The 11,183-nt window shown below is 38.2% G+C and overlaps 1 protein-coding gene across 6 annotated transcripts; it reads right to left on the bottom strand.

Moving 5' to 3' along the window:
* Positions 1–1,320: 1,320 nt before the first annotated feature.
* Positions 1,321–10,401, bottom strand: LOC128437087 (uncharacterized). 6 transcript variants are annotated; one of them, XM_053419103.1, is made up of 5 exons: positions 10,311–10,401; positions 9,754–10,167; positions 2,229–2,363; positions 2,017–2,072; positions 1,321–1,825 (listed from the first exon to the last, which is right to left on the bottom strand). In XM_053419103.1, exons 1-5 carry the CDS (start codon positions 10,345–10,347, stop codon positions 1,706–1,708), a joined length of 762 nt encoding a protein of 253 aa, XP_053275078.1. In that variant the 5' UTR covers positions 10,348–10,401; the 3' UTR covers positions 1,321–1,705. The 6 variants fall into 6 exon arrangements, with proteins under 6 accessions (XP_053275078.1, XP_053275076.1, XP_053275077.1 ...); XM_053419101.1 differs by having other exon boundaries at positions 1,322–1,825; positions 2,017–2,087; XM_053419102.1 differs by having other exon boundaries at positions 1,323–1,825; positions 2,017–2,078.
* Positions 10,402–11,183: the final 782 nt, after the last annotated feature.

Genomic DNA, 11,183 nt, shown 5'->3' with positions numbered 1-11,183 from the left:
GGTGGAGGATGGTAGAGAACAACAATACTTAATTGTACCGGATGAGTAACTGTCACAGCATGAAATTCAAAAGATGTTGGGGTAAAAAGCAGAAGCGGGTAGAGAGAAAAACTCCCTCTGTGGGAGATGAGTAAACCTGTACTGCCAGCCCTACCAGTGGGTCTGGGTGTGTGGGTGAAAGAGAAGGCAGAGGAGAAGGCAGCTGAGGTGGATGTGTTGTCCGGTGTGATCCAAGGCTCAGTGAGACGACGAAGTCAAACGATTGCTGGGTAGCAAAGCCAGAGATGAAGTCTGTCTTGCGGGTAGCTGACTGGCAGTTCCATAGGCCCCCTGTGACAAGATGTTGGGTATGTGTGGAACGGATGGGATATACAAGAGAGGAAAGGTTACGGTATTGGTGTGAACTAGTGCAAGGGCTATAATGTCTACGAGTAAAAATGCGCACGGAAAATACACACGTTTTAAAAAATAAAAAGGAAACAACAGCTTAACACTCAACCTCCCCCGAAGACTCCAACGAAAGACTCCTCTGTCTTTATCCTCTGAGTCTTCATACGATGAGTCTTCACAGACGCTGAAGCTGCGAACCAAACAGAGTAGAGAATAACACCAAACACCACGCTGTCTCACAAACTAAAGGCAGAGACAGTAAGTATCCATAGTCTTTCCCACAGATAAGCCGAGGGTAATTCGGACCCGTTCTGACTTTTCAGTTCCTCTTGTTTGTAGTTTTATCTTCTTTTACAATACTTCACAAAATCCACTACCAACATCAACAAAATCTAAATCCACAAAGCTGGGATATATCGTTGAGAAAGAACTACAACACTGAGACAAAACTAAAAAAAACTAATTTTAAAGCACGAAGGAAGTAGCATTCAAATAATGTTAACATATAACAGACCTACCTAAATGTATTGAAGACCTAGTACGCAATGTTTGAACATATTTAAGACATTGAATTCAGATTATTCCATTTATTTTAATTGACCGATTGGCAACCCTGTAGCAAGTGAGTAGTGATACACTGCTTTATACATTATTATACAGCCTGAAGGCTTATGATCTGAATCATATATTATACATATCCACAGAGCTAGTCTGCACTGCAGGGGAACGACACGCCCAGGCCCTCGACCGGGCCTGTCCTCTGGTTTTGTTCACATATTTTGTGTCGTCAGCGCAAATTATTTTACTGAGGTAGTTTTAAACTGTTCAGATGAAAACATCAAACGGCACCACACCTCTGATTGTTTAGTTATTCTAGTAGAAATAAAAGAGAAAGTAAATAGTTTCAACAGAAATCGTTTATTTGTCTTAAAACAACCTGAAAACCAATGCAGTGTATCTGCCCCAGAGAAAAAGACTCAGCACAGTATTACTTGTCTGCAAAAATGCTAAATGTGTCTGTTGTTGTGTTGCTTTGTGTCCTTGTGTCACTTCTGTTTCAAGAGCGTCTTGAATAGTCATATATATATATGCAGGTGTTTATTCTGTGTGTTGTCACTTCCTGTCTATAGACATGCGGATTAGGTTGAATGTGAATGTTGACTCTACATCACACTGCTGTTAGTCCACACCCGTCAGATATCACAACCACAGACAGAGGATGAGGCTGTGGGTTTACTGATTTGCTCCAATAGCACGTAAAGAACACCACTAATAAAGCTGTCAAACGTTTACTTATGTTCCATCACATCACACTTTACGACCTGCACGTGTTGATGTCAGAATAGGTGCTGAAGTCAGAACTCTGTGTTTTCTTCCTCTTTGGTCTCTGTGTGGGCTGTCGGATTTCCAGTGCAGCGTAACACACGTCTCCGTCCTAGAGGGTTTGACATTTGTTAGAATCACGCCTGTTTATTGATGTGTTACAATTCACTGTCAAAGAATGTAATTCTACTTTGAACAGCTCATGCATCCTTTCTGTGTTGCATGTGTGGAGCATACAGTGTGAAGCAATTACAATTAATCCACTTTATGGTGATTGGCCATGAGTTGCTGTATGTGAAATACCTGATTTCCTCTTGTGCGATCACTGGAATTAGATCCTTCCTCGTGGACCTCTGGTTCTTTAGCTGCAAATGCTATTATTGTGTCAATTCTTATCAGGCAACAGAAAAAACTTTTTTTATGTGATTAAAAAAATTTAACATAACACAAAAACTATTATAATATGAAATTAATCATCAGCAATGTGGAGAACTGAGAAGACGAAAGCAAGTTACCTGTTCTCCTACAGAAGTGATAGACCAGACTGGACGACAGGAGAGAGGAGAGAACGGCGGAAGCTGGACACAGAGAGAAAAGCAGCGTCCAGCACAGATCACAGCTTTGAGCAGTCTCACGTTGTTCAGACTCAACTGGAAAAACAAACACACAATTCTAATAATTAGCTCTCAGACTCCTGTTTTCTGTTTAATCTCGTAGCACTATCATTAAAAGTAAGTTTAATTTTTTGGTGTGTTATATTTTTAGATGCGCTTTCACACACTCTCTGTATGAATGTCACATGATCGGCAGAAAACACTGTTTTTGGTTTATCAACCATTCATTTACCTTTTTAGTTTTTGGTACCAATATAATAATAATAAACAAATCTTGATATTGTGTTGCGTTGTGTTCAAAACAGGTGTGTCTATCATCAAAAGCACAATGTCAAGACTTGAGTCTCTGATTTGTCAGGAACTAACAACCAGGTGATAATAATGCAGCGATTTTTCATATTGATGTTGTATGTGGAGAGTATTTTCTTGTTATTTAGGGATTTATATAGCAAAATACTCAAAGAGAACTAATACCAGGATACTTACACGTTAAAATCATTCTTGTGACGTTGCCATATCTTGTAGGTATATATTTTTCCTTGTGACTACTACTCTTTGTGTTGAGCTGTTCTGTTCCACAGTAGTAGAGACCCTCATCCGAGTTGCTGATGTTCATGATCAGCAGGTCATAGGATTCAGAGGACTCATTCCTCACCAGGTGGAAACGAGGGAAGGGATGCAGATCGTTTATGAATTCATGGATTAGTTCTAATTTTTCAAATGGGTATCTTGTCGTCATAACAAGTGTTGGCTGGTTCACATGAGAACAGTTCCTGTACCACACTATAAATACTCCAGTGGAACGTTTGCAGTCACAATAGAGAGTGGCGCTGTCTCCTGGGCTCACTGTCAGATTCAACACTGATCCAGAGACATTAACTTGACTGCTGGCAACAGACCCTAACATGCAAACACAGGTAAAGAAACAAAATTGTATTTTTAATGTTACAGCGTTTTTTACTTTACAATCCAAACTTCTTAAAGGAACGATAATACAAATCTTTAATAGTGGTTTGTTTTAAGGTTAAATTTCAAATTTAAAGGACAGAAAATCATAATTACCTACGAGAAGGATGATGAGAACATGCAACTAATCCATGTTTGATCACGATCAGAGAAAGAAAGACACTCTAGTCCAAAGATCTAAACTTGGGTTCATATCCTGTGCAGACTTTTCCGTTAAAGGAAACGAAGGTGGTGATTGGCTAGTTGAAACGTTTTTTCTGTTGCTGTTTTCTATTGGTGTGATGCTCGGGGATGTTTTGGCCACTGATTGAACAGATTAATTTCCTGCACGAAAGAGAAAAGAAAGAAACTTTTGGAAACTACCACCCTTAACAAAGGTTTTGCAATTTACACTGTATTCTAGAATTTTACAATGTGCAACATCCTGGGTGGAGATGAAAACATTAATGGGACTTTGTGATACTTCTGCTCCAGTTGTAATTGGAGAGTTTTACATTGAAGTTATAGAACACCTATCTTTCACAGTACGTATAGATCTTTCCTTACAGGTAGATATTAGACTTTTATGCAACTCACTGCAAATGACAAATGCATTTTGTTGGAATCGTAACTGCAACTGGATTATGTCATATGAACTGAGGGTATGTTGTCATTTTGTGTGTTGGGCAGTATGAAAAAATGTTGAGACTAGGCCTTCATGATCTTAGGCTGGTTTAATACAGAAAAAGTTCACAGTGATGTCAAACGAATTGTGTTTAAAAACTAGAACCAAAATCTTTCCCTTTTAAAATGTTTAATAATGTAGTAAACTGGATACTATACTGAAATATTAGTGTTTAGGATGAAAACAAATAGGTTAAACTAATATTTAATCATTTAACATGGTGCATGAAAGGTTACAGTAGGAGTTTTTTTTGCATGTTCAGAATATGTTTAAGGTCTCCAGCTTTGAATCTCATAGTTTACTCCTAAATTGTGGCTGTACAATAAAAATAGAGTCAAGTTCATCAATCACTGAACTGTATCGCTTTATTTAAAAATTTCAATTATTAAGCATAACGTCATCAAAGGAACAGATCAATATTCCAACTGCCTTCTCAAAACCTAGTTGGCTGTAAGACTGATTTCTGATCAGTGCAAATATGGACACGATAATACAATTATTTTCAAAACAGGACACGGTCCATCTTCTTAAAGGGACAGTTCACCAAAAAATGAAAATGCACATGATACTCACCCCAAATTTGATGGAGGGATGGGTGAAGTGTTTGAGTCCACAAAACGCTATATTTCTATCAGCCAACAAAAATATGTTTGGGTTTCACTTTTGGGTGCGTTGTCAACGTTCCCAGGTGTCAAAGCTTTTACAGCTGAACCCAGCGTAAGATACAGTGGAAAGACGGTTAGCCTATGTCAGGGAGCTGAGCCGCAAGCCAAATCTTTTCGATTTACCAGTTCATTAATGTTCCAATCCTCACCTCTGGTCATAAACTCTGTACAGTGACCAAAAGAATGACTGCAAGAACAAAGAAGGAATTCAAGCGGAAATGAATTGTTAGGAGAGTGCCTGGAGTAGAACCACTGCTTCTTCATGTCAAAAGGGGACAGTTAAGGTAGCATTCACGGAGGAACCCCCACTAGATGCCTGAGTGCCTTCCATTGGAGGTATTCCAGGCAGGCATGCCCAACCAGGAGGACAAATACCATCTGGGCATGAGATCAATCCCTCAGGAAGAACTGGAAAACATGGCTCAGAATAGGGAGGTCTGGATTGCCTTACTTGGTCGGCTTCCTCCACGAACCAATCTTGGATAAGATGATAGACGAAGGATGGATGGACGGATTTTCCCAAACGGCATGATCACTGAAGTATTGTCATACTGAGGCATTTCCTCTTACTTGGTGCTTCTACAAATCCCAAATGACCAAGATGAATAAGAATCGGTACAGGACTATTTGATCAAATTTATTTACTTGATAAATTTACTTTGTTGAAAAAGTTAAATGTAATCTCCGGTTGTAGAGTCAGTGCCATTACTCTTGTAATCTGGTGTTTTACAGATTACAGCAGGGTTTCTTTGCATAGTCAGAATATATTTAAGGTCATTCCTCAGCTTTGGAACTTTCAATTTAATCTCTAAACTGTGGCTGTGAAGAGAGTCACTCATAAGGTCAGCAGACTAACAATCGGAATCATCAACAGCTTTCTCATTACTAGATTGACTTGAAAAGAGAAAACAGGGATAAATGAGTTGGCCAATGCAAAGGTGACTGCAAAAGTTATGCAGTGTTTGTGAAGGTAATTCTGTTTGTAGTTTAATATGGTTTTGTTTTTGTGTTGTGAGTTTGTTTTTGACCTTTGCATATTTATTCAGACAGGAATATACATACTATAGGCATTTACAAGACGTACAGCACTTCTGTGTTTTGTTTAGCTTGCCTGAGATTTTCAAAATCACACTCACTCTGTGTGAACAGTGCATGCCTCATCTGTGGTTGAGTGTGATGTTGGTGTCTTTAATTTTCCACTCCTTATCAATGACCACAGTGAGGCACCAAGATCTTAAGCAGGTCACTAATAAGGAGTTTCGACTGGGTTAAGTGCACAGCTCTGCAGGGGCTGTTTGTCTTTGTGGGTTTCCTGTGAGCCTGATCTCACACATTTGATCAGGCATCCGTGCTTATGGCTATTATAAGTAATAAGATAAAAAATAGAAATAAGAAATACGTGTAGACAGTGAGGACTGAGATTATATCATTTCTTTAACATGATAAAAGAGTTACCTGGCCAAACTGTCATCAAAATAATTACAGCTGTTGTCATGAAGTAGGTTCAGTGTTGTGCTTGGTGAATCGTTTCATGTCAAAGATCAAATCTTTACCTCAGTCACAGCTGAAATGCCCCAAGAATATATCTTCAACAATAGTTTGGTGCATCTTTACCTCAGTATCCAGGAGCCTTTAAAGTGAGTTAACCATCTCTCTTTGGGTTTATCTCAAGTTTTACTGGCCCAACTCTTACCCTCTTAGATCATCATGGCAACATGTGCTGCAGAGCTAATCTGCAGTGAAACAAGTTCACCTCAGAGGATCAGATCAAAACCTGACAAGATGTTGACCATGACCACTATACACCGATTATATACAGTGAATTATTCTGGTTAACATAACTGAAGAAGATTTAATGAGGAAGTAGGAATTACACTTCATTTGACTGTGATAGAAATTTGACCTGGTGAGACTTCTGAAATAAAGAGATCCGAGAATAATAGTCTTTTAAGAGGATTTTATTCCTTGCAATGAAGGTCAGACAGTCATACAGTGTGCGATGAGCATTCTACAGAGGGAAGGAACAATAACAAAGTTGCAGGAGTGTGTGTGTGTGCGTGCGTGAGTGTGTGTGTGTTTGTGTGAATGTGTGTGATAGAACTATGTTAGTTGTGTGTGTGCCTATGTGAACTATGTGTCCGAACTGAGTGAATAGTGAAATCACATGAGATAAGACACAAACACCTGCTAATGGCCTCCTCGAGATCTTGGTGGGGAAGACAAGCATTCTGCAGTCATGTGGCTCTGAGTTTCACACACACAGAAATAGTATGCACAGGCATAGATATTACAAGCGCAGTAAAATGTTCCATTACATAACCAACACTGAACTGGTGCTGCATTTGTTTTATTATCTGAGCAGCCAACAGCACTTAAACAGGTTTGTGGTGTAGAAATTCAAAGGTCGTCTTTTGAAGTTCTAATTTCCATCATGTCTGTCTATTTATAATGCACGCACATCTGGAGCCTGTTCTCTGAAGAAGGCATTAGCCTGGTGATGATAAGGCTAATGATACCTCAATATGCCTAAAATACACACGTGGATGAGGAAACTTCTGCATGCACATTTATGATGAGTTGTACCACTTGTAGCATCCCAAGCTGAATGATGGTGTGACTCTCTTTTACCGATGGTTCACAATACTTTATTTCCGTCTCCATACATGCTGTGATAAGTGCGAACACACCGCGAGAGCTAGGAGGAAAACAAAACAAATATTACTTCCTTTATGTACTCATAAACAACATGTATAGCACTTTAAAGTTATGATGTTATTAACGAACTGTCTTTTAGATTGTCCTTCATAAGGCTTGACTTCGACAGGGATTTATCAAAACATAATATCCCTATGAACAGAAAAAACGCTCTGTTTTTCGGGAAATTCCTAGAAAGGTTTTCATTAAAAATAAATACTTAAAATGAAGCTTTGTTTTCTTTTACATGCTTTTATTTTGAAAGTGGAGTTCCTGTATAGACACGGACTTACTGTTATGAATCTGTAACTTTACAAAGGAAAAGTTTAATGTTTTGTAATAATGTTTAATTATTAGGAAATTTACACCACTTGATCCAGGAGGTCTCTCATACAGCAGGGCTCCCTTGTAATTACTATTAATATGGTACCTTATTTAATTCCAGGCTGGCAGTTCATATTTTTAGATATACTGGATGTTGTATGTGCAATGTTACATGTTGGAAAATATTATAGTCTACTATATTATAGTTTAGGCTGTAACTATCAGCATTTTAATGAGAGCACATTGTTTGTACAAGTCGGAGTCTATCCATCTATCTATCTGTCAGTTGGTCAAACAGTTACATTCACTGTAACTAAATACAGAAGCAGCTTGTGTCTGTCTACAGATTTGGTCTTAATGTAAATACAGTAATAAATGGTACAACTATCTTAAATCTAATCTAAACCTTAGAAGTGAGTGAGTATAATGGCCCTTTTGCACACATAGTGCAAACAAGCATGATGTGTTGTTGCTATTTTCACACAAACATAGCTTTCATTTTTCAGTCTGCATAACAAGAAAGAAACATTTGTCTGTCGTTGGTAGGATTTTGTTTTTATTCGTTCAAAGCACACAAAAGAGAATTCAGCGGAGGACATTGCTTTCAGATGTTATAATAAAGACAACAGTCAATTACAGTTAAGAAACACTGAGGTTAACTAAATCAGGAAGAACAATGTCACAACAGTTATTAAAGAAAAAGTTAATATAAACCAGTACAATCAAAAAGTGTGTATCTGCACTCTGCACTCTTTTTAAAAGGACCGTGTGGCTTAAACCACACGACATCTCATGCAAACATAAAGACTGCTGACCTAAATTCTTAACATTCAGAATTCTGAAACTATTTAAATTCTGTCAACTTGCTGCTTGCACAAAGGTGTTGTGCTCTCCATCCTCTGTCTGCTACTGTGTGTATCCAACCTTTCTATGGAACACGACTTGTGTTAAACACGTATCTTCATCCTGAGAAACAATACAACAGTAAGAATCATTACTTCACTGCTGTGCTGTTGTTTATAAAGATTTGTGACTTCAATAAATTCTGGTTATGTACAATTATGAAGAAATTGCAGCTAAAACTGAAAGATAAAATGCTGAAGAAAATATTAATAAAAAACTAATGTGGGTTACCTGCTTCTGTTTGGTTTGTCTTCTCTGGACCTGAGGCTCTTTATTTGCAAAAATGAATTATTAAGTAGGAGAGTCTTTTTAATCAATGTTATTTTGGAAAAAGATCAACAAATATAGATTTTCAAAACCGACAGTACATGACGTTTACAGAAAATAAGAGAGGAAATATGTGATGATAAGAGAAAAAACTTGAGGTACGAATTAAGAAGACAGCTGAGACATCACATCAGGAAACCTACCTGATTTCTGACAGAAGTGGTGAACCAAAATAAAGGAGAGGAGAGAGGAGAGAATAGCGACGGCTGGCGCCAACACCACCAGCCTCCAGGACGCAAAGCCACTACTCGAGCTGCATCCACTGTGATCATCCGTGGAAGCTGGAATCAAACACAAATTCATGAACACTTTTCTTCCTCTCATCTTCTTTCATCTTATCCTTTAAGAGTCATGGGGGACTGGGGCCACTAACAGCTGTCTGTGCGAAAAGAGTGAGGCCGACATCCAGAGACAAACAACCATTTACACCTCTAATCTTATCGAAAGTGAATTTTTTCTTTTGGTGTGTTTTATTTTCCGATACGCTTCCACACACTCTCTGTATAAATGGCAAATGATCTGAGCAGCAGAAAATACATTGTTGTTGATGTGTCAACCATTCATTTACCTTTTTACTTTTGTCCCCCAATATAATAATAATAAGCAAATTTTGATATCAATACAACCCTATTCAAAGTTTGTAACTATGTCAGTTTCCAACAATATGTGGAATGTTGTGTTCAAAACAGGTGTCTATCATCAAATGCACAATGTCAAGACTCACATTCAAATGTAAGATGTCTCTGATTTGTCAGGAACTAACAACCAGGTGATAATAATGATGATATTTTTCCAGTTGATGTTGTATGTGCAGCGTATTTTCTTGTTATTTAGGGATTTATATTGCAAAACACTGAAAGAGAACTAATAGCAGGATACTTACATGTTAAAATCATTCTTGTGACATTGCCATATCTTGTAGGTATATATTTATCCTTGTGACTACTACTCTTTCTGTTGACCTCTTCTGTTCCACAGTAGTAGAGACCCTCATCAGAGTCACTGATGTTCATGATCATCAGGTCATAGGATTCAGAGGACTCATTCCTCACCAGGTAGAAACGAGGGAAGGGATGCAGATTGTCTTCGTATTTACGGCTTAGCTGTAATTGTTCAAATGGGTATCTTGTCGTCATAACAAGCGTTGGCTGGTTCACATGAGAACAGTTCCTGTACCACACTATATATACTCCAGTGGAACTTTTGCAGTCACAATAGAGAGTGGCGTTGTCTCCTGGGCTCACTGTCAGATTCAACACTGATCCAGAGACATTAACTTGACTGCTGGCAACAGACCCTAACAAGCAAACACAGGTAAAGAAACAACATTGTCATTCTAATGTTACAGCGTTTTACTCTACAATCAAACCTTCTTAAAGGAACGAGTGACAAGGTTTTTAGGTTAAATTTCCAATTTAAAAGACAGTAAATCATAATTACCAACAAAAAGGATGATGAGAACATGCAGCTGATCCATGTTGAGGATCAGAGAAAGAAAAACCGTCTAGTCAAAAGGTCTAAACTTGGGTTCATATCGTGTGCAGACGTTTCCGCTATAGGAAATGAACGTGGTGATTGGCTAGTTGAAAGGTTTCTTCTGTTGCTGTTTTCTATTGGTCTGATGCTCGGTGATGTTTTGGCCACTGATTTTCAAAGATACATTTTCTGCACGAAAGAGAAAACAGAAGAAACTTTGGAAACTACCACCCTTAACAAAGGTTTTACAATTTACACTGTATACTAATGCATTTTGTTGGAATCTTAACTGCAAGTGGATTATGTTATATGAATTGAGGGTATGTTGTCATTTTGTGTCGGGCAAAATGAAAATATGTTGATACTGAACCTATAAACGTTCAGATTCCATTTATTTTCAGCCAAAAAACAGATATAGACAGCAAACAGCATTATTTAACCTTTTTCCGTTCATGTTCAGGCCTTCATGATTTTAGGCTGGTTTCAGACAGAAAAAGTTCACAGTGATTTCAAACGAACTGTGTTTAAAAACAAGAACCAAAATCTATCCCTTTTAAAAGGTTTAATAATGCAGTAAAGTGGATATTATACTGAAAGAATAGTGTTTTGGGTGAAAAACAAATGTAACCATTTAACATGGTTCATGAAAGCTTACAGTAGGAGTTTTTCTTTGCATGGTCAGAATATACAGCAGGTTTGTGTTTTGACTTTGTATTTGACCTTTGTGGGCGGCTGTGGCTGAGGGGTAGAGTGGTCATCCTGCAACCTGAAGGTCGGTAGTTCGATCCCAAGTCTGACCCATCTGCATGCCGAAGTGTCCTTGGGCAAGATGCTGAA

This window comes from Pleuronectes platessa, chromosome 3 (assembly GCF_947347685.1).
Source record: "Pleuronectes platessa chromosome 3, fPlePla1.1, whole genome shotgun sequence".
NCBI lineage: Eukaryota > Metazoa > Chordata > Actinopteri > Pleuronectiformes > Pleuronectidae > Pleuronectes > Pleuronectes platessa.
The sequence above is the reverse complement of the archived record's forward strand: the minus strand, read 5'-3'. Positions and strand labels throughout refer to the sequence as shown.